The sequence below is a fragment of the Ctenopharyngodon idella genome, chromosome 16, assembly GCF_019924925.1.
Source record: "Ctenopharyngodon idella isolate HZGC_01 chromosome 16, HZGC01, whole genome shotgun sequence".
Lineage (NCBI taxonomy): Eukaryota > Metazoa > Chordata > Actinopteri > Cypriniformes > Xenocyprididae > Ctenopharyngodon > Ctenopharyngodon idella.
In genome coordinates this window covers 26,235,352-26,258,267 of record NC_067235.1, presented here as the reverse complement: position 1 = coordinate 26,258,267, position 22,916 = coordinate 26,235,352, and the positions used below count along the sequence as shown (strand labels likewise).

Below are 22,916 nucleotides of genomic sequence, written 5' to 3'. Positions count from 1 at the left end.
CCCAAATCCAATCCTTGATGGCAGCCAAGTCAGCTCATTGTATTTGTGTGAGTATCTGAGGTCTGAGGTTTTATGTTTTTATGCCTGATGTTTTATCCAATCTGGGCCTGAAATGGTGGTATTTCCTAAGGACAACAGTTCGGGATCTCTTGAGGTTTTATTGTTATTGGATGCTATTGGATTACCACAGAACTCTAGAACTCTAAATCTGGGAAGTTTGAGGCCTAGGCCTTTTTCAAATCCACCTTCTGGAGTGTGGTACTGTGGGTGCTGGGGCAGCATCTCACGGATCCTTTGGGTGGACTCTTTCTTTTTCTGCTGGGTTTTGGAGTGTGGCCTTGTGGCATGCAAACTGTGGAATGGCAGGAGTGATTGTGATTCATTATATCAATCAAAAAAAACGATTAAGATTTGAGAACTTCTCTGATTGAAGGATCTCACATCAGGCCCGGTGGGTCATAATATTCAAAATTTTACCGTTATACTTAGCATCACAACATAACAACCTGACATAAAAGCTTGTGTTTTTTTCCCTCCCACAATGATACATTTTAGAGAGCGACTCGTAACGACACTAATGGAAATAATGTGTTTTTGTTTGGTTGGTAATGTATTTGTAGTCTGTGTGTTTCTCTTTGCAAGATACAAATAACTTGTGTATAATTAATTCATCAAGCGCATCATTGCAGGGAGAAAAAACAGTACTCTTGAAAAACTAACATCAAGTACAATTAAAGCTGCAAGCAGCAATGAATGGACCTTCGCACTCAGGGCCACCACCACCCGATGGCCTTAGGAGAACTGTGAATAGTGGGTGACATACATGTTAGCGAGTAAATACAGGAGAAATATGGCTTTTCATAAGTCTGTAAGCCTGAGTTACAACAGCTTCCTCTTTCATGGCGAAACATCAGACTTTGTCAGGCTGCCACGTTAAAGTACAATGTCTGGAAATGGCAAAAACAGCAAAAATTTTGCAGAAAAAATTCAAAATATCTCACTTCCTGTTGGGTTTTCAGATTTTGCGCCCAGGGACTTTTTTTGTAGGTATTGGGCTGTTACATGTGTCTACCGAATTTCATACCTGTACGTGAAACGTTGCGCAAAGGGCACTTAATTGAAATTTTGTAGGTAACACTATAGAGCCATTTTGCCACACCTAAATCTGAAACCCATATCAGACATACATTTTTACCACTTCTGAAGCGTGTGCAAATTCATGAGTTTTCGAGCATGTTTAGGCCCTCAAAAATGCGATTCATTTTGGAGAGGAATAATTGACTGAGCAATTACAATACGGTCCTCACACCATCGGTGCTCGGGCCCTAAATAATTACTGAGTAATGGGCAGGTTGAAGTGTTTTACGAGGCATCTGTTGTGTATGTCACCTTGCTTAGCTCAGTTCCCTTACGAAGTAGAACTTCAATGCTGCGTTAACAATGACACTATGGGGAACTTCCTCAGCATGACCGGTGTCTGAGCATGTGAACCATATATGCAAATTTATTGTCCATGATGTCACAGGTGGAGAGCCTGTGAGTATAAGAGGGCACCTGCAAAATACGTCATCAGCTTTTTTGTCTTCAAGAGCTGTTTTTTTATTTGGAGAACAATGGCAGTGGCAAGGGTTTTAGACAGTGTGCTCCAACATGTAAGGATTTTCTTACACCGGAGGATTCATACGAACTCTGTGTGATCTGTCTCGGACTAAAGCACATGTGTACAGCTCTTGAGGTAGCAGGATGTGCGCACTGTGACAAGTTAAAGGATTAGTCCACTTTGAAATAAAATTTTCCTGATAATTTACTCACCCCCATGTCTTCCAAGATATTCATGTCTTTCTTTCTTCAGTCGAACAGAAATTAAGGTTTTTGATGAAAACATACGGAAAAAACTGAACTGGCGCCGTGTTCATTCTGTAAGTTGAATAGGGAAGGCGTAGGACATACAGCGTAAGCTTTTTGAAGAATACGGAAGACGGAAGCACTCGCAAGGTGATCATTTGTGTTTATAAAGCATATACATTTGAATTTTTTAGAAAATGACCGATCGTTTAGCTAGATAAGACCCTTATTCCTCGTCTGGTATCGTTTAAAGCCCTTTGAAGCTGCACTAAAACTGTAATTTTGACCTTCAACAGTGGAGTCCACTGAAGTCCACTATAAGGAGAATAATCCTGGAATGTTTTCATCAAAAACCTTAATTTCTTTTCGACTGAAGAAAGAAAGACATGAACATCTTGGATGACATGGGGGTGAGTAAATTATCAGGAAATTTTCATTCAGAAGTGAACTAATCCTTTAAGGGTAAGAAAGCTTCACTGGCGCCCTTTCAGTCCCTTGGCTCCACTTTTGGATTTATACTGTTAGTTGGCTCCACCTCAGATCTGCTGGGCACCAGCTCTGCCTTGAAGTGTGGATCCCCGGGCTTCGCTTTGGGCCGCTGTTCCCGTAACTCCACCTTGGCCTGTCGACCAGTCGGCTCCACCTTGTCTCCTCGCTCCCTCTGCTTCACCTGAGACCATTGTCCTCAAGGCTCCACCGGGCACCCTTGTCGCTCTGCCTGCACCACAGACTTCCGGGCCATCAGCTACACTTCATCCCTCCACCCCTTTGGCTTCGTCGGGCTCCGCCTTCCCTCCGTCTCAGGCTTGGCCCTCGGTCCCACCGGAGTCGCCTCAGTACACCGGCACTGTGGCTTTACCTCAGGTGCTTGTCACTGCAGCTCCCCCTAGGCCTCTGAATCCTGTGGTGACATCCAGTCCCAGCATCACCTCAGCTTTGACCGGGTCTCCAGATCTCTCAGGCCGCTAACTTCATCCTGGCTCCTCCTGACATCAATTCCCACGAAGGTTGCAGAATAAGTGATGGAGATGAGTATTTCCCTTGTACTGTCATGATAGAAAATGAATAGGATTATTGTACAGTTGAAAATCATTTATCAATAAGTTGTGCCAAATTATTGGGGTGTACCTACATGGTGTTAGTGGTGAATTTTTAATTTAGTTCACTTTCCACCAGGCTGTCAGAGCTGATATAATGGTAATATTCTTAAAGTAGTTCATTTTCTTAATTGAGTTTGTTAAGAAAGCAAGGTCTAGCACTGAAGTGTTTTTGCATTGATTTTGTTCCAATTCCATAAGTTATTATAAATGTTTTTGTTTATTCATTTAACTAAATATTGTAGCTGGTTTGCTAAAAGTATTATTGAAAGTTTGGTGCTTCTAGGCTACCTTGTGACTTTGTCTTTTGTCATTTTGCCAGGGATATTTTAGGTGTTTTGTTTTTCCAGTAGAAGTGAGAGATTATTGAGTTAGATTATTGAGATAATTTTTTTTTTTTTTTTTAAAAGGGGGGTTTAATTGATGTTAAACAACTCTGACCATTTAGGGGAAATGTTGATACCCAAGTATGTAATGTTCCTGGTGCGGAGTAGAGTTTTGAGTTGTAGAATTGCAGGCATCCTCAGAAAGTAGTAGTATAGTTGATATATTCCAGTTTATTGTGTAATCTGACATTTTGGAAAAAAATAATAATTTTGAAGGTTTCCTGTCGTGAATTGTAGGGGTCCTGTAAACATAATAATACATCATGTGTATAAAGAGAGATTTCATGTTGTGTGTTGATATCTTGTATTCCTTATTCCTTATGTTATTGTTTTATATTGCTGAGGCAAGTGGTTCTATAAAAATGGAAAATAGGGAAGGAGAGAGTGGTCATCCTTGTCTGGTTCACCAGTGAAGTGTGAAACTTTGTGATGTGACCTCATTTGTGACCACTGTGGCCCTAAGTGATGTGTATAGTATTTTTATCCAATGGATGAACAACTCTCCAAAACCGAATCTGCTTAAAGTGCAAAATAGAAACGTCCAGTTTACATTAACAAATGCTTTTTCAGCATCTAATGTTTTGATTATTTTTGTAAACAATACTAATTAGGTTGAATAATCTACGGATATTATCTGAAGCATTTCTGTTTTTAATAAAACAAGTTTGATCATGATGGATTAACATCAGGATAATTGCTTCTATTCTAGTAGCTAGAGCTTTGGTAATGATTTTTGGTAATGATCTGTGTTTATTAATGAGAAAGGAGAGTAACTAGAAGGGTAAATTGGGTCTTTGTTTGGTTTTAATAAAAGTGTCATACTGGCTGTGTTCGTAGTCTATGTGTCAATATTGTGGATGTAATCTTAATTTCTGTGATTACTCTAAGCAATAACAGATAAAATTTGCCAAAAATGTTTATAGAATTCAGCTGGGAATCCATTAGGTCCGGGTGATTTGTTATTTGGCATTTTAGTGTTTTATGGAGTTCATCAGGAGTAAGGGGTCCATCTATGCATTTGCCTGTTCTTTTAATATTGTTTTTACTTCTTTTTTAAAAAAGTTCCATTTCTGTTTCATCTAGATTATGCTCAGAAGAGTATAATATTTGGAATACATTATTAATTTCTTGTGGATTCTGAGCTGTTCTGCCTGTTTGTATAGATGGGACAATTGCTTTTTCTTTTTAGTTTTAGGTGATTTGCTAGGTATTTTGGCTACTCATTTTGTTGCAATACTGATATTGTTTGTATTTAAGTTTTTGTATAATGAACTGTGTTTTTTGGTTTATGTTGTCAAGTTTTAAAGGGGACCTATTATGCCCCATTTTACAAGATGTAAAATAAGTCTCTGTTGTCCCCAGAGTGTGTATGTGAAGTTTTAGCTCAAAATACCCAACAGATAATTTTTTATAGCATGTTAAAATCGCCACTTTTTGTGGTTGACCAAAAACGCGCCGTTTCAGGGTGGGCCCTTTAAATGCAGGATTCAGTCAGGACGCATTATAATGACAGAAATATATGTGAATATATGCTGCGTGGAGATAGAACAGGTATAGTTTAGTTTAATTACGGTTATAACTTATATTGTCTTCTTGTTTTTATCCACTATATTATTACAAGCCTGTTGTACCGTCTGAATGATGGCCAAAACTTTACAGATGAGTTTTATGATGTTTATTGTACTTCACACAAAATAAGAAGCATCCGTTTTCACTCTAGAAAATCTCTGTAAGTGCTTAATAAAACACAGTGCAAGTGTGCATTAAAATATTATCCATAAACTCTCTCTCTTTCCCTTGTATTATCATCAACATACTGTACACAGTGAAGTACACAGAAACACTCGTTACAACAGTAAACAAATATATAAAGACCTTATGCTTTTTCGGGTGGTGCTTAATAAACTGGTACACTTTATTTCCGTAAATCAACTCCGATGAACTGTAATAAAGTACTCTCGCCTTCATTACTTCCGTATCCAGTATCACTCTGGAGACTGTAATTACAGCTTAAGCTTTATCACGAACAGTGTTTATATATCATTGAGTAGCACATTTTTAGCACAACCTCTGTTTTGTATTGTCCCTTTGTATTGATATTCGTTCACAAAGCAGTCCGGTGTGAATTCATTCGTGCAGACATAAACGAATTTCGGTAGAGTTGAGGGAGCATTTTCTTGGAAATCAAAATTAATCCACCTCGTTTTCAGCGGCTCAGATTTCAGGAGTAAATGGAGAGAGCTATGTGGATTAATCCATCCAGCTACAGAACACCTAAAACGCTTGGGAGACATTCTCGTCAGTGCAGTAATGGCGGACTGCGTGAACTCGCTGTGAACTCGCTCAGGGCGGTTCTATGTTAAAACGGCAGTGTCTGTCAACATTCGTGGGCGGGGCCTGTGGCTAAAGTGACATCACATTGTCAGGGATCTGGAAACAGGCTTTTTCTGAGCTTATGATTTATAGGGATTAAAAAAAAAGGAGTGGTTGGATTTTTATCATTATAGAGTGGTTGTGTACACACACTGCCAACACACATTTATGTCCAAACACCATGCAAAAGTGAATTTTGCATAATAGGTCCCCTTTAAGATAATTCAGTTCACTTTGTTTTTATTCACTTGGCTTGATGGAGTTAATATCTGTGAGGTGTTTAATTCTGTTCTACATTATTTTCCAGTTGTTGCTGCTTTTTCCTGTTTTATGAGTATGATATTATCTTTCCTGTAATTACTGCTTTAACCGTTTCCCATAATAGTGATGGTGAAACTTCTGGAGAGTGGTTAATCTTCAGAAAGAATGGCCACTCTTAATAAAACTATCGAAGTCTGAGTCATGATGTAATAAAGTATTGAAGCGCCATCTGTTGGGAAGCTTATTAAGTATTTAATGTGAGGGAAATGGGGGCATGGAAGCTGATTATGATTGGATAAATTGTAGTCTTTGTTAGATGCTGGGTGAGTGAATTACTGAAAAAAGGTCAGTTCGGGAAAGGGTTAGGGTTTGGGACTGGTGTAAAGAGGAAAATTATATTCTCCAACTATCTTCCAGAATGAGTCATGTATTGCTTTATTATTTCTGTAGAACGCAAATTTGGTTGGGTCTTGAAGTAGGGCCGTATGCTCCCCTATGCCTGGGTTTTGTGCAAAGCCTTGCAAGAACCTAGCAAGTAGGCAGTCTGCCTGGTGGCCTCCCTTCTTGAAATGGTACCACTATATAATCAGACGAGTGCATGGAGTCTCCTGGTTCCTGGAGAAGATCTTTGCTTAAGTAGGGTGGAGCGCTCTCCCCCATGACAATAGGGTTAAGTAGAGCTTAAGCTCCCCTGCAGTTTCCCTAGGGGTTGAGTTGCACTGGCAAGATCTGGCTTTTTATTCTATGTCACTCTTGTAATGCGAAGGGTTTATTCTCCCCCTTGAATATAGCAGTAGATCGAAGGTTGTAGTTGAAATACTACTCCCTTTGGTAAGATACTCATTAAGGGCTTTGTCCATGAAGAGTATGGACACAGCTAGCACCTTTATCAGAGCTTTTACTCTTGAGGCCTTTAAGGTTCTTGCCTTCCCTGCGAGGGAAGGAGGAAGGTCGCACAGGTCAGGACTTCCCTGGCAGCAGGGAATAGAAGCCTGGTTACCTTCTCTTGCTATTTGAGATACTGGGCTCAAGGAGTGGCTCCACTAAGGAGTCTATGAGTCGCATTTGGGCTCTGGGAGTTGACATTCTCTGACTCCAAAGTATCCTGTAGAGTCAATTGATGCTATACCCACTATGTCTGTGCATGCATACAACTTAGTGAGGCAGGCAACTGTTACATGCATTTGTTGGTCATACTGTAATAAAGTCTGATTTGGTTTGAGATGTTTTACTTTTAATTCTTTATGGACAATCAAACATAAGTTGAAACCTCATGAAAATAAGTTTGCACTAATATGTTTACAAAAAACAGTACATTCTCATAAGAGAGTGACACAGATTGCATGTTTTTTTTTCCCCTGTGCTCTAAATTCCCAAGGCTGCAGTAAATGTTTTTTATGTGTGGAGGAAATCAGATATCCAGTTGAAGTGTTGTAAGCGGACTCTGCCCCTCCACGCTGGCTGGATGACGGGAGAGGTGTGTCTGGTTTGGGGTTTAACAGATTGTAATGCTGAATGAGCCATGAGTGTAAACTCTATAGCTTGATTTATATGAAAACAACAACTCTCACTTGCAAATCAAAGCTCAACACAAATGATTACATCAAATTATGTACATTAAAAATATACAATCTAAGTGAATGTGGAGAGTCAAGTCTCTTAAGTACTAATAACAGCATTTAAAGACTTTTTGGTATACAGTTATTAGTGTTATTGCATCAAATAAGCATTTAGTTTCAAAATCCATCTATAATTTTTTCAACAAAATCTACTCAACAAAAGCACCATTGTCCTTGAGCAGAGCTATTTATCACCTGTCCACACTCGTCACTTTTCAGATAACACAAAAACCATCTGAATCAGAAAAATGGCACATGTAATCCAAAACAAGTATGACCCCATTTAATGCTCCAGTGTTTCCTATGTTGCTATTTTTATTCAAAACCACTATTGTTTTAAAGGCATAGTTTACACAAAAATGAAAATTCTGTCATCATTAAAATAATCATTATCATAAATAAAAATTACAATAAAATTATTATTTTTGGTGATTGTCTTTTTCACATAAACATATCATATGGCTTGAGACTTGGAAAAGCTTGCATAAGCAGTCCCCATAATTAGAAACATTTTTAAAGCACTTTTTCAAGTCATATGTTTTCTACAGAATGTATCATGACAAAATGTATTCTTATTCTTAATTTTGTCTAGTAAAAGTAAATTGCAAAAAAAAGTTTACATTAAAAGATGTTTTATGATATAAAGATTAAAAAAAAAAAAAAAAAAGGTGATGTGGCCACATGTACAAGAAAACTGCCCCCTCAGTTGAAAGTTTACATCCCAATCTAAACTAAATACTGTGAAGGCACAAAGGTCATAACTTTATAGTACTTAATTAAAAATATGAAATAAAAAAAGTTAGAGAAACTGCATTTTCTACCCACTTGCTTATAACAGTATACTTATTTATTTGTGATATTAAACTAAATAAAAGTTAATGAATCATTGATCATCATGGAATTATAATGACCAAAAACTGTAAATTCAAAAATTCCTTTTTAAAGATCTCATTATCTAAAGCAAACAACAGAGATTGAGTTCAATTCCCACTGAATACACCAAGGCTCTGTCTAGACTCTAGAGAAAAATAAAAAAAAATAAAAATGTCTATGGCGATCCATTTGTAGATTCAGTATCAGTAGGTTCAAAGCACAACATCATGTGACAGCAGGCTGAAGTGACGGTGGGGGGAGCGGCACTGACAGCATGGCACTGGATGCTGTACTTTGATTTCTTTCTGTAGATTATTCAACTGCACGCACACACACACACACATATATATATAAAGCCTCAGACTGTCTGGACTCACAGAGGCTTACTGGACTAAGCAATACCTGGGGGACTTGAAGGTAATTTAAGCTTAACAGACTATAAAAATTACTAAAATACTTCTGCAAATAGTATTTTAGTGTCAGTAAAATATATTGTGTAAATAAATATTAAATGTTTTAAAACATGTAAATGTAGATAATTAATTTATTTTTTTTTCTCCTTTTTAGCAAACAACTGTGAAGATGAAACTGTATCTGATTCTTGCCTTTGTGGCATTCACAGGTAAATCATGTTGTTGTCTTTTGTGGCCAAGAAGCTGAAATGCCCTACCTATTTATCAACACATTTTGTAATATTAGATAAAGCCTTTGTCAAGACTTCAATTGGATTTAAATTTTTATGTTGAAAAACTATACTAAAAGAGCAATAAAAAGTATTCAAAAATATGGGGAAAAAACAAAAGAGAAATTAATTATACAGAAAAATGCAAACAAGAACACGTACACATACCGCAATGTTTAGCTGTTTGAGCAGATTGGAAACTGTCTGGTGGACTTAGAATTATTTGTATTTTTTTCCAGGTTGCCAAGCCAACCTTTTTTATGCTGATGAGCCCAAGCCACAGCTGGAGCAGCTGACTGATGCATTCTGGAGTTATGTTGCCAAGGCCACACGCACAGCAGAGGACACCCTGAAAATGATCAGAGAGTCTCAACTGGGTCAGGAAGTCAAGTAAGTAATGTCCAGAAGTCTCAGTTTATGTTTGAAATACTAAAATCTCAAACTGCATTAACATAAATACACGTTTCAACTTTTCACCTCCCAGTGCTAGACTGACCCAGAGTGCCGACATGGCCAGCGAATATGCCGTCACCCTCAAGAAACAGATGGATCCTCTGGCTGAAGAGCTGATGACCAGAATCACAAAGGAAGCTGAAGTGTTAAGAGAACGTCTGAGCCAGGACCTGATCACTGTGAGAGACCAGCTGGAGCCCTATGCTGACAACCTCAAGAGCCAGATCCAGCAGAGAGTGGAGGAGCTCAGGACAGCCATGGCTCCATATGCAGATTCCCTGGATTCTGAGACCCTGAAGGCCACTCTGCTCCAGAAGAGTGAGGAGCTGAGAGGAAACCTGGAGCAGAGCGTGAAGGAGCTGCAGGCTCAGCTGGAGCCCTACACTGCTGAAATCAAGGAGAAGGTTGACCAGCGTCTGCAGGAGTTCCAGAAGACCGTGAGCCCTCTGGCTGAGGATCTTCAGACCCAGATTAGAGAGAGAGCCCAGATGGTCCAGCAGAGTCTCACACCCTACGCTGAAGACCTGAAGGAAAAGTTGGACCCCTACGCACAGGACCTGAAGGACCAGCTCACCTCCCTGTACGAATCCTTCATCAAGAGAAATTAGATGCTTCAAAGACTTCTTCCTGTGTCACTAACAGAACTGTTTTTCCTTCCATGAGCATTGTGACTCCAAATTCCCATTTCTCTCCATAACCATGACCTACATTATACTATTAGGCATCAACAAGATCTTTATGGTCTTACATCTTACAGTTGATAGACCAAACACTAATATACAGGAAAGGTGTTTTTTTGCTAAAATCCTGTTGTTTACACCATAACCATTCATTTATACAGATGCAGAATACATTTTGCTCTCTTTCTGTTGTATATTTATTTCGGTTTAGCAACTCTTTTATTACCTCTGACAGAAAATGTGTTGTTTCTTGGAAATTTATAAATGCCAAGTGTATCATTTGTCTTATTTATCAACAATAAAACACCTGCCATTTATTAACACAATGTTTCTGAATATTATGTTCAATTGTGTAGATCAGCACAGCTGAACTGTCATTCTAAACATTCATTTATGCTATTCATATGTTTTTTTTTTGTTGTCTAATTAAGTAGCCCTCTGAAAATGCATAAGGCTTGAATACTTTTTAATAAAGTCACCAGACAAAATAAAAGTTAGGCCTATTTCTTTAACAAAAAATCTACATACATATATAACAGACAGATTTATACAAAATTTCTAAAAGTCTGTATGAGTGACAAAAAGATTATTTAAATAAAGCAACTCTTAACAAAGGACATGCAGAAATGATAAAGGTCATCTCAAATGATTTCTTGTAACACATAATAAAGATTAGATAAGGTTGAGAACTTTCCAAAAATGGACCTCTTCCAGTGACTTTTGGTTGTAATAATGAGGAGGGAATGGAAACGTTAACGTCAGAACTGAACTGACGAATTGGGATCTCGTCTCAGAGCCCAATTACCTTTGAGTGTAAACCGAATGAGCCAAATGGACATTGGTGTGCGAGATTTGCATTTCGCACTCCACCCCGCGAAACGGGTATAAAGGAAGAGTGAGTGTTGACGGACATTATGTTTTCGCTGAGGAGCCAAGACAGTGTGTCCCAGCACTTCAGCGGTGGTACAGCAATTGTGGTGACAAGATGTAACGTCTCTGTACCCTCCTTCAGAGAACGAGGGTTACATATGTAACCGAGACGTTCCCTTTCAGTCAGTCACATCTGATGTTATGTCAGAATTGAACTGAAGAATTGGGATCCATACCAAAGCGCCACTATTGCTGACCCTTCCAATGCCCTGTATAAGCCGCTAAATCCCCCCGCACCTGCTGGGGCGGAAGAAGGAAAGGGCTTAGACAGAGAAGTGTATATCACTTATGTTCTGTACAGTGAGACATCCCAGACAGCAACATAGTGTCGGCCCACATCTGGCCCGTGTGGAATCCACATGTACCAGATGTGGGCTGGATCTGGGACAACACTATGTTGCTGTCTGGGATTGGATAACACTGGAAAAGCATATCCCTGTAAGGGAATGCTGCGGAGACCACATCCTGCAAATAGGATATATTATGTGGAAATTACACACATGGACTGTCCAATCAGGGAAGTGCTAAATATGGAAGATCTCTGTGGTAGACTAAGCCTAGTTGGGTAAAAACAATACCGAGCAGAGACGGCAGAGCAGCTCTGCCAGGGAAAGACATGGGCGAAGCCAGCTGCGTGCCAGCGCATCTGTGCCGAGGGTCCTCTTGGTCAGGTAATAAAACAACTGACAGCGGTACGTGTCCTGGAGAGGCAAACAGGTCTACCTGTGCTTCCCAAAAGCATCTCCAAATCAGCTGGATCATCTCGGGGTGGAATCGCCACTCCTCCGGGAGTACAGGCTGTTGTGAGAGCTCACCGGCTGCGCAATTAAGCTTGCCCAGGATGTGAATGGCACAAAGTGACCTCGGATGCTTCTGACTCCAAAGGAGGAGATGGCAGGCGAGTTGCGACATGCGACGGGAGCATAGACCACCTTGATGGTTAATGTACACAACGGCCGCAGTGTTGTCCGTCCAGACCAGTGCGTGCTTGTTGTGCAGCAGCGGTTTGAAGCAGTGCAGAGCAAGCCATACAGCTAGCATCTCGAGGCAACTGATGTACAGTGCACAGCATAAATGAGTACACCCCCTCTGAAACTTCTGAAAGCCAGCAATTACTCAATTACTAAGAAGACATGTTAGGGATCTTTAGAGATATAATGTTCCAGCAAGTCTGCTTAATCAATTACCAAAGAAGCATGTCAAAATTATTCAGGAAAATAAGATTTTTTTATCAAGGTGATAAAATGTTGTGTAACAAAAATGAGTAGACCCTCAAAAAAGTTACTAAATAAAACAAAATAAAAATTTTCTGGTGTAAGTTTAAGGCAATGTTTGATCAACAGGTAAGTATGTTGAACCAAAACATTCAAAGAGAAGTAATTTCTTGACAATTAAAAGTGTTATATAGCCCACTGAATCATTCTCAGACTTAATGCTGACAACAATGGAAGCACTTGGGAGAGAACTGTCAGGAGACTTATTTCTTAGCACAAAAGAGGACAGTGGTACAAGAGGATTACCAAATCATTGTTTTAAGTGTGAAAATGTAGCAAAAGTAACACAGAAATTCAAAAACAATGGACTTGTGACAAGGCCCCTGAAATAATCAGGCCTTCATTTTAAGCTTTCATTTAGTGATGAGGGATTTTTTTGCTAGACAAAGAGCAGGAGAAATACCAAGTGAGTGTCTCAGAGCCAGCAAAAGCTATGAAAAGAGTGACTGTTTATCTCACAGAGTAAGATGCAGCCTGCAGAAGTGACATGCATGGTTGTTGTTCTCACTGGAACTACCCACTGTAGCCAAAGCACAATAAAGTCAGTTAGCCATTTCCAAAGCCCATATTTACAAAATATAGATTCTGGGAATCAATACTCTGGTCTCATGAGACCAAAATCAATCATTTTGGATCTAACAGCATCCAAAATGTTATGGTGTTGCTAGAGGAGGAGTACAGTAAGAAGTGCTTGGTTCCCACAGTAAAGTTCAGTGGTAGAAAAGCTCTTATATAGGGATGTATGAGCGCTGAAGGTGTGAGGGAGTTGTGCTTTATAAATGCTGTCATGAATTTACACACCACTGTGTAATTTAATACACAAACTTGAAACAGAAGATGTTACCCTTTCCTCATTCCCTGCATTGTTGGCATTTTTTCAACATGACAATGAGGATATGCATTCTCCCAAGGTGAAAAACCTTCTGTGGACATGTATTGCACTCAATCTTAACACTTGAGCGTCAGTGGGGTATTTTGTAGAGATGAGTTGAGCAACACTCCCTATTAAAGATCAGGGCATTTAAGGAGCTCATCATCCAGGACAGATGTGACAATTTGTCATGAACTTGTACACTCCGTGCCAAGAAGGGTCAGAGTAGTATATTCAAAATTATGGAGGGCATACTAAGTACTAAAATATTATACATTTGTTGAATTAAATCTAGGGTGTACTCATTTCTGCAATCCTTAATTTAAACAAAATTGGCCAATTTACTTATTTTATGGCTATTAATGACATACATTTCTCAGTTTATTATGTATATGTTTAATACATTTTAGTTTTGCCATCTTTCCATGAATTGTATTAGTCAAGTCACCTTTATTTATATAGCGCTTTTTACAATGCAGATTGTGTCAAAGCAGCTTTACAGTGATAACTGGTATATAATTTTGGCTGCACAGCAGCTCTTAAAGAAAATGGTGTCAATGCAGGCAGATGCAAAGCACTGTTAAATATCAAATGTCAAGTGTCCCCAACTAAGCAAGCCAATTAGTGATCATAAAGAAAATACATCTTTTGTATTTGTTCAGATGGGGGTGTACTCATTTATGCTGTGCACTGTACCAATGCAGTCGAGGTCTGTCCAGGAGCCAGATGCTGCATGCCCAGTGCACAAGGCACCCCAGCCAATGGCAGAGTGCATGCCATGTTGTCATGTCCATCTCGGGACTCAGCCGTGAAGCCAGTGCTGAAGCGGTCTCACCCAAGTGGTTGTTGATGCCATATGCCCCAGGAGCCTCTGAAAATGTTTCAGTGGAACCACTCTCCTGCTCATGAACGAATTCAGGCAGTTCAGCACCGACTGAGCACGATCGGTTGTGAGACGTGTTGTCAGGTTGACAGAGTCCAACTCCATGCTGAGAAAAGAGATCCTCTGCACAGGGAGAGTTTGCTACTTTTCCAGTTGACCCGAAGTCCCAGATGGCTGAGGTGTTGGAGCACCAGGTCCCTGTATTCGCACCACGAGTGGGCCTGTATTCACAATCGCAAGTGGGCCAGTATTAGCCAGTCATCGAGAATGCGAACATTGTGTTCCCTCATAAGAACAAGGGCCACCTCCACGACTTTCATGAAGACAAGAGGCGACAGGGAAAGCCAGAAGAGGAGGACTTTGTACTGATATGCTCGTGCCTTGAATGCAAAGCATAGAATCCCTGCATCAACATTTTGAATGGGAGCATATGAAGGGCCTAATTCAAAACGCGCTGGTCCAAGATTGACCGCAACCCACCGCCTTTCTTGGGTACAAAGAAGTACGGTCTGTAAAACCGTGTCTTCAACATCGGCTGTATCACATCCTTCGCCAGTAGAACTACAATCTCTGCCCGCAGGCCAAGATATCGAGCCTGGGGGGACGCTGGTCGAAATGATTCACATAGCCGAGTCTGATGGTCCGAATGAGCAAACAAAATGGTCTGGCGAGTGCTAGCCAGACCCTGGCTATTCACCGAAGTAGTCCTCCCCTGGAAGGAGGAACTAGATCGGGGCATAGCAGAGGGGACTCCACCTCATTTGAGGTACTCGAGTCTCGATGGGGCATGAATCTAGAGCATCGAATGACGCGCAGGGTTGCCGTGACAACCTGCGCTGTCAGCTGGACGGCACACAACACACTGAAAAGCTTTTACGAGAAAGGCGAGAGATGAGCCACCCACAAATGCATTCTCAGCATGCTTATGCCCAGGCATGTGAGACAGTGATCGTGGCCGTCAAACGAACTGGGCTCTCAGATGAGATCCCAATTCGTCAGTTCAGTTCTGACGTAACGTTGAATATGACTGACTGAAAGGGAACTCAAGGCGGCCATGGCTCCATATGCAGATTCCCTGGATTCTGAGACCCTGAAGGCCACTCTGCTCCAGAAGAGTGAGCTGCAAGGAAACCTGGAGCAGAGTGTGAAGGAGCTGCAGGCTCAGCTGGAGCCCTACACTGCTGAACTCAAGGAGAAAGTACACCAAAATCTGCAGGAAATGAAAAAATCTTTTGCTGCATCAACTGAAGACTTGCAGGCCCAGATTTAATCTGCACAGTTATTTTTGAATTTTCATATTTCTATATTACATTGTGACGTTTCTAGCGTTTTTTTCTTGTTATTGCAACAATAAAACATCTGCCATATATTATTATTTGTCACTGATATGTAGTAGATTGCTATATGTCCAATTTAGAAAAACCCACGAGTTTAATAATTCCTTGCTTGCACTATTGATTATGTTAGACTATAGGTGTGTTTGACATCGGCTGCAGTTGGATGCAACCAATCGGCAGGAGTTGCTGGATGCAGTTGGGGAGGAGCTGAAAACGGAGACATGAAGTTGGACACTTTCTGCTTACTGTAGTAATGCTCGCACTGCGTTTGCATATTTATCACAGTTTAAGTGAAATAAATGCAATATTTGTCAAATACACAGATGTTTCAGGGACATTTTCATTCAATACTTTATGTACTGCTTACAGCGTCTCTTTGTACAAGAATAAAGTTCCACATAAGCATATACTATTTAAATACCAAAGAAGTGAGGTCTTCATTTTTATCAGTTTTATTTTGATAAACATTACACAATATAGCATCGCGACTACATGGAAATAGCTTTTACTGTTATAAAAATACAGATTTGGGAGCATTAGTGGAACTAAAGGTTTCAAAATAAACACGAAAGACACGTGATTGTTGCCAAGCAGTGAATCCAGCCAATCGTGAAACAGCTGTGTCGTCATCAGAGCCGACTGCTCTCGAATCGCTCTTGCAGTACTTTGATGCCATACGTCACAGTCACGTGGCATCGACGCAGCCTCAAGTCGGACAAAATTTCTAACCGGCATGCACTGCTTCATATGTATTATAATATGTATAGTGACTGATTAAAAACAGTTCATTTTATCACATCACATATTTGAAGAGGCTTGGCCTCCCTTGCCTCCTTGGACCAGTGGCATTTTATGAGCGAGTTTTCTTGTGATCCTTCAATAATTTTGACTCCATCAATATTGTTCTACAGCGGTTTCATTTGAGGTTGATTTTTCACTTCAAGATTGATTTTTAATAAATACTGGTGTACTTATGTCACATGATAAATGTTTTGCTTCTGTTATTAATGTAAACGATTATTTAAAAAACAAACAAACAAAACAAACAGTTTGTTGATAAATGTTTAACTAAAGCATACAGCATCACCAGTAGTGGCAGTGCTCTCTAGTGGTGAGAAATGCATTTTTTCCACTCATCTCCAATTCAAATTAGATTATAGGTAGGCCTACTTCTTATGTCAACTTTGGTGAAAGGAATTGTATGATAAAATGACTAATTACCTTACCATAGTTTAACCAATCAAATATTGTTATTGAATAATTAAACAGCTTTCTGTTCTTTCAGACCTGGTGTTGGGATCATGAAAATTCCATGGGATACTTATAGAATCGGTTTATGTGGAGTGGAGTCTATTTACTTTAAAACTATTTATGTATTATTTAACAAATGTCAAATTATTATAATTGTTAATAAAGTTAACTCCTAGATTTAAAGCTAAAAGACAAGAGAAAAATTCCAGCAGACACAGAATCAAGAGGCTTTGAGTGACGTGTCAGACCTTATCAGGGAATGCAGAACGTATTTTATTATTTGTTGTTTTATTAGGTCAAATGTTCAAACTTGGGGCTCTGTCTGATTTAAGTACCTAAGATGGACCTTAAATAATTTGATTAATTTTGATGACTCCTATTAGGCTTTAAGATTTTCACTAAATTAATGTTTCCATATATTTTTATGTATACTTTTCTTGTTTGTTTTAGGCAGCAGGGAATTCTCTTTTAACTTCCCTTTAATTACATTGGTGATAAGGTTAAAAAAAAAAAAAAAAAAAAATTATATGCATTTTCATTTTGACCCAATGAAAACATAATAAAAAAATTCATTACTGCTTTTAAAGATAATGTTATAATTATCTGCACTGAATCTGAAAGTCTGTGGTGGTTGAAGGTACAGTCAGGGCATTATGATGTGGAGTAGTGACAGCAAGGCACTACCCACTGGACTTTGGGTTTGCACTACGGCAATCACCTTCCCATGTTATATAAATACAGATGTGAACCAGCCACCTTCACACTGGTTCTTCAGACAGGACAGCGTCAATTAAAACACACTGACTAAGGTAAGAACTTTTGACGGACTTTTTAGTAAATTCAAAATACAGCACTTTTTACATTTATGTAAAAGACAGAGACACTCATTGAAAGTGTTTTTTACTTCTAGACTAAAACAGAACACCATGAAGGTTCTTGTGGTGCTTGCACTTGCTGTATTTACAGGTGAGGAATTCAGAGAAAATTACAATATGAAAATGTTTTAAGGCTTGATAAATTTACAGTCTATTAACAAAACCATTTGATCAAAGTGAAATGCTCAATCAACAGGTTGCCAGGCCAACCTATTCTATGCTGATGAGCCCAAGCCACAGCTGGAGCAGCTGACTGATGCATTCTGGAGCTATGTTTCCAAGGCAACACAAACCGCAGAGGAAACCGTCAAGATGATCAGGTCTTCCCAACTGGGACAGGAAGTCAAGTAAGTGAAGAATATTTACCTGCAGGACACTGTTATTTAGACTATTTTTTATGCCCTGATATGAAACTCGAACATCTTTCTCCATTTAACAGTGCTAGACTGACCCAGAGTGCAGACATGGCCAGCGAATATGCCGTCACCCTCAAGAAACAGATGGATCCTCTGGCTGAAGAGCTGATGACCAAAATCACCAAGGAAGCTGAAGTGTTGAGGGAGCGTTTGGGCCAGGACCTGATCACTGTGAGAGACCAGCTGGAGCCCTATGCTGACAACCTCAAGAGCCAGATCCAGCAGAGAGTGGAGGAGCTCAGGACGGCCATGGCTCCATATGCAGATTCCCTGGATTCTGAGACCCTGAAGGCCACTCTGCTCCAGAAGAGTGAGGAGCTGAGAGGAAACCTGGAGCAGAGCGTGAAGGAGCTGCAGGCTCAGCTGGAGCCCTACACTGCTGAAATCAAGGAGAAGGTTGACCAGCGTCTGCAGGAGTTCCAGAAGACCGTAAGCCCTCTGGCTGAGGATCTTCAGACCCAGATTAGAGAGAGAGCCCAGATGGTCCAGCAGAGTCTCACACCCTACGCTGAAGACCTGAAGGAAAAGTTGGACCCCTACGCACAGGACCTGAAGGACCAGCTCACCTCCCTGTACGAATCCTTCATCAAGAGAAATTAGATGCTTCAAAGACTTCTTCCTGTGTCACTAACAGAACTGTTTTTCCTTCCATGAGCATTGTGACTCCAAATTCCCATTTCTCTCCATAACCATGACCTACATTATACTATTAGGCATCAACAAGATCTTTATGGTCTTATATCTTACAGTTGATAGACCAAACACTAATATACAGGAAAGGTGATTTTCTTTTTTTTTCTTTTTTTGCTAAAATCCTGTTGTTTACACCATAACCATTCATCTATACAGACGCAGAAATTTTGCTCTCTTTCTGTTGTGTATTTATTTCAGTTTATTACCTCTGACAGAAAATATGTTGTTTCTTGGAAATTTATAAATGCCAAGTGAATCATTTGTCTTATTTATCAACAATAAAACACCTGCCATTTATTAACACGCTTCTGAATATTATGTCCAGTTGCGTAGATCATCATAGCTGAACTGTCATTCTAAATATTACATTTATGCTATTCATACGTTATTTTTTTAATCTAATTAAGTAGCCCTCTGAAAATGCGTAAGGCTTGCATACTTTTTAATAAAATCAAGACAAAATAGGAGTTATTTCTTCAAAAGATTAAGGCCTTGTTATCTACTCATGAGAAGTGTGGCATTTGACACACACACACACACACACACTATATATATATATATATATATATATTATATATACACATACACACACACACACACACACATATACATATACACACATACATACATAACAGACAGATTTAAACAATATTTCTAAAAGTCTGTATGAATGTCAGAAGGATTATTTAAATAAACCAACTCTAACAAAGGACATGCAGAAATGATAAAGGTCATCTCAAATGATTGCTTGTAACACATAATAAAGATTAGATAAGGTTGAGAACTTTCCAAAAATGGACCTCTTCCAGTCACTGATTTATTTTTTTTTTTGAGTTTTCATATATCTATATTATATTGTGACTTTCTAGCATTTTTTTCTTGTTATTGCAACAATAAAACATCTGCCATATATTATTATTTGTCACTGATATGTAGAAGATTGTTATATGTCCAATTCAGAAAAACCCACGAGTTTAATAATTCCTTGCTTTCACTGTTGACTATGCTAGACTGTGTTTTGTGGACGATTGTGGTCATCTTGCACTGTATGAGTGTGCAGAAATATTCAAATAAAACACATTTATGTAGTATAATATAATATGTATATTAAGTGACTAATTAAAAACAACAGTTCATTTTAATCACATCTCCCTTGCCTCCTCCTTGACCAGAATCAAAATTTATTGATAAATAGTAAAATAACCTATATAGCTTCACTAGTAGTGGCAGTGCTCTCTAGTGGAGAGAAACACATTTTCCTCATCTCTGATTCAAATTAGATTATATGTAGAGGCATACTACTTTTGTAAACTTTGGTGAAAGGACTTATATTATAAAATTATGAATTACCTTACCGTAGTTTAACCAGACAAATATTGTTATTCAATAATTAAACATCTTTCAGTTCTTTCAGACCCGGGGTTGGGATCATGAAATTCCATAGGATACTTACAATCAGTTTATGTGGAGTGGAGTCTATTTCCTTTGAAACTATTTACGTATTAATTAATGGCAAATTATTGTAAATGTTAATAAAGTTAACTGCTAGATTTAAAGCTAAAGGACAAAAGTAACAAAGCTTAATGCCAGCAGACACAGAATTAAGAGGCTTCGAGTGACGTGTCAGACTTTATCAGGGAATGCAGAACGTCTTTTATCATATGTTGTTTTATTAGGTCAAATGTTCAAACTTGGGGCTCTGTCTGATTTAAGTACCTAAGATGGACCTTAAATAATTTGATTATTCTGGATGACTCCTTTTCTAGGCTTTATGATTTTTATTAATTTAATGTTTCCAAATATTTTTACGTATACTTTTTTTGTTTTAGGCAGTTGGGGATTCTATTTTAATTCCCTTTAATGACATCTGTGTAATGTTAAGTGATAAGACCTAAAATATATTATATGCATTTTGATTTTAAAAATGTAATTAAAATATTCACTACTGCTTTTAAAGACAAAGTTCACTGTTATCATTATCTGCAATGAATCTGAAAGTCTGTAGTGGTTGAAGGTACAGTCAGGGCGTAATGATGTGTAGTGACAGCAAGGCACTACCCACTGGACTTTGGGTTTCCACTACGGCAATCATCTTCCCATGCTATATAAATACAGATGTGAACCAGCCACCTTCACACTGGTTCTTCAGACAGGACAGCGTCAATTAAAACACACTGACTAAGGTAAGAACTTTTGACGGACTTTTTAGTAAATTCAAAATACAGCACTTTTTACATTTATGTAAAAGACAGAGCCATTCATTGAAAGTGTTTTTTACCTCTAGACTAAAACTGAACACCATGAAGGTTCTTGTGGTGCTTGCACTTGCTGTATTTACAGGTGAGGAATTCAGAGAAAATTACAATATGAAAATGTTTTAAAGGCTTGATAAATTTACAGTCTATTTACAAAACCATTTGATCAAACTGAAATGCTCAATCAACAGGTTGCCAGGCCAACCTATTCTACGCTGATGAGCCCAAGCCACAGCTGGAGCAGCTGACTGATGCATTCTGGAGCTATGTTTCCAAGGCGACACAAACCGCAGAGGAAACCGTCAAGATGATCAGGTCTTCCCAACTGGGACAGGAAGTCAAGTAAGTCAAGAATATTTACCTGCAGGACACTGTTATTTAGACTATTTCTTATGCCCTGATATGAAACTCAAACATCTTTCTCCATTTAACAGTGCTAGACTGACCCAGAGTGCCGACATGGCCAGCGAATATGCCGTCACCCTCAAGAAACAGATGGATCCTCTGGCTGAAGAGCTGATGACCAAAATCACCAAGGAAGCTGAAGTGTTGAGGGAGCGTTTGGGCCAGGACCTGATCACTGTGAGAGACCAGCTGGAGCCCTATGCTGACAACCTCAAGAGCCAGATCCAGCAGAGAGTGGAGGAGCTCAAGACGGCCATGACTCCATATGCAGATTCCCTGGATTCTGAGACCCTGAAGGCCACTCTGCTCCAGAAGAGTGAGGAGCTGAGAGGAAACCTGGAGCAGAGCGTGAAGGAGCTGCAGGCTCAGCTGGAGCCCTACACTGCTGAAATCAAGGAGAAGGTTGACCAGCGTCTGCAGGAGTTCCAGAAGACCGTGAGCCCTCTGGCTGAGGATCTTCAGACCCAGATTAGAGAGAGAGCCCAGATGGTCCAGCAGAGTCTCACACCCTACGCTGAAGACCTGAAGGAAAAGCTGGACCCCTACGCACAGGACCTGAAGGACCAGCTCACCTCCCTGTACGAATCCTTCATCAAGAGAAATTAGATGCTTCAAAGACTTCTTCCTGTGTCACTAACAGAACTGTTTTTCCTTCCATGAGCATTGTGACTCCAAATTCCCATTTCTCTCCATAACCATGACCTACATTATACTATTGGGCATTAACAAGATCTTTTTGGTCTTATATCTTAAGGTTGATAGACCAAACACTAATATACAGGAAAGGTGATTTTTGGCTAAAATCCGTTTCTGAATATTATGTCCAGTTGCGTAGATCATCATAGCTGAACTGTCATTCTAAATATTACATTTATGCTATTCATACGTTATTTTTTTATCTAATTAAGTAGCCGTCTGAAAATGTATCAGGCTTGCATACTTTAATAAAATCCCCAGACAATTTTTTTTTTTTTTTTTTTTTTTTTTTTTATAAATACAACAGTCACTGTCTGGTTTGAAAGGTTCAAATGTGGCATTTGACACTTAGAGATATATATCTCTATCTATCAGGGGCGTTTCCTGATCAGTGCCTCCTCAAAAAAAACTGGATGAGAAAATAAACAATATTACAAAAATAAAACAACGCAAAAGTTACAAAATTTGACATTAAAACGTGTAAATGTCACTCGTTTTTCTAAAGAAACAATGTCAAACAGCGACACCCGCAGGTGAAGTTACAGCGGGGAGTCCGTGTCTCTCTGCCTCCCTTCAGCTCATAGAAACAAAGCAGAGCCTCTAAAGCATGCGGTGGGTTTAGTGGGGGCTAATTGAGAATGAATGGGGGAAAGTCACGTGAGAGGAGGCAGTGCCTCCATCGCGCTATTGGATATGATCGGTTACAGTTGGACATGATTGGTTCATGTGATAAATCCCGCCTCTTGTTTTCGTGCGCGTTG

The 22,916-nt window shown here is 39.3% G+C and overlaps 3 protein-coding genes across 4 annotated transcripts; all 3 read left to right on the top strand.

Moving 5' to 3' along the window:
- The first annotated feature begins 8,753 nt into the window (after positions 1 to 8,753).
- On the top strand, positions 8,754 to 10,595 carry LOC127496985 (apolipoprotein A-I-like). The gene is made up of 4 exons (XM_051865041.1): positions 8,754 to 8,871; positions 9,022 to 9,076; positions 9,376 to 9,526; positions 9,621 to 10,595. Exons 2-4 carry the CDS (start codon positions 9,037 to 9,039, stop codon positions 10,195 to 10,197), a joined length of 768 nt encoding a protein of 255 aa, XP_051721001.1. The 5' UTR covers positions 8,754 to 8,871; positions 9,022 to 9,036; the 3' UTR covers positions 10,198 to 10,595.
- Positions 10,596 to 17,532: 6,937 nt separating this feature from the next.
- Positions 17,533 to 19,714, top strand: LOC127496991 (apolipoprotein A-I-like). The gene is made up of 4 exons (XM_051865048.1): positions 17,533 to 17,624; positions 17,726 to 17,781; positions 17,887 to 18,037; positions 18,130 to 19,714. Exons 2-4 carry the CDS (start codon positions 17,742 to 17,744, stop codon positions 18,704 to 18,706), a joined length of 768 nt encoding a protein of 255 aa, XP_051721008.1. The 5' UTR covers positions 17,533 to 17,624; positions 17,726 to 17,741; the 3' UTR covers positions 18,707 to 19,714.
- Positions 17,587 to 22,418, top strand: LOC127496989 (apolipoprotein A-I-like). Of its 2 annotated transcripts, none has more exons than XM_051865045.1 (4): positions 17,587 to 17,624; positions 21,084 to 21,139; positions 21,246 to 21,396; positions 21,489 to 22,418. In XM_051865045.1, exons 2-4 carry the CDS (start codon positions 21,100 to 21,102, stop codon positions 22,063 to 22,065), a joined length of 768 nt encoding a protein of 255 aa, XP_051721005.1. In that variant the 5' UTR covers positions 17,587 to 17,624; positions 21,084 to 21,099; the 3' UTR covers positions 22,066 to 22,418. The 2 variants fall into 2 exon arrangements, with proteins under 2 accessions (XP_051721005.1, XP_051721004.1); XM_051865044.1 differs by lacking the exon at positions 17,587 to 17,624 and adding an exon at positions 20,904 to 20,982.
- Positions 22,419 to 22,916: the final 498 nt, after the last annotated feature.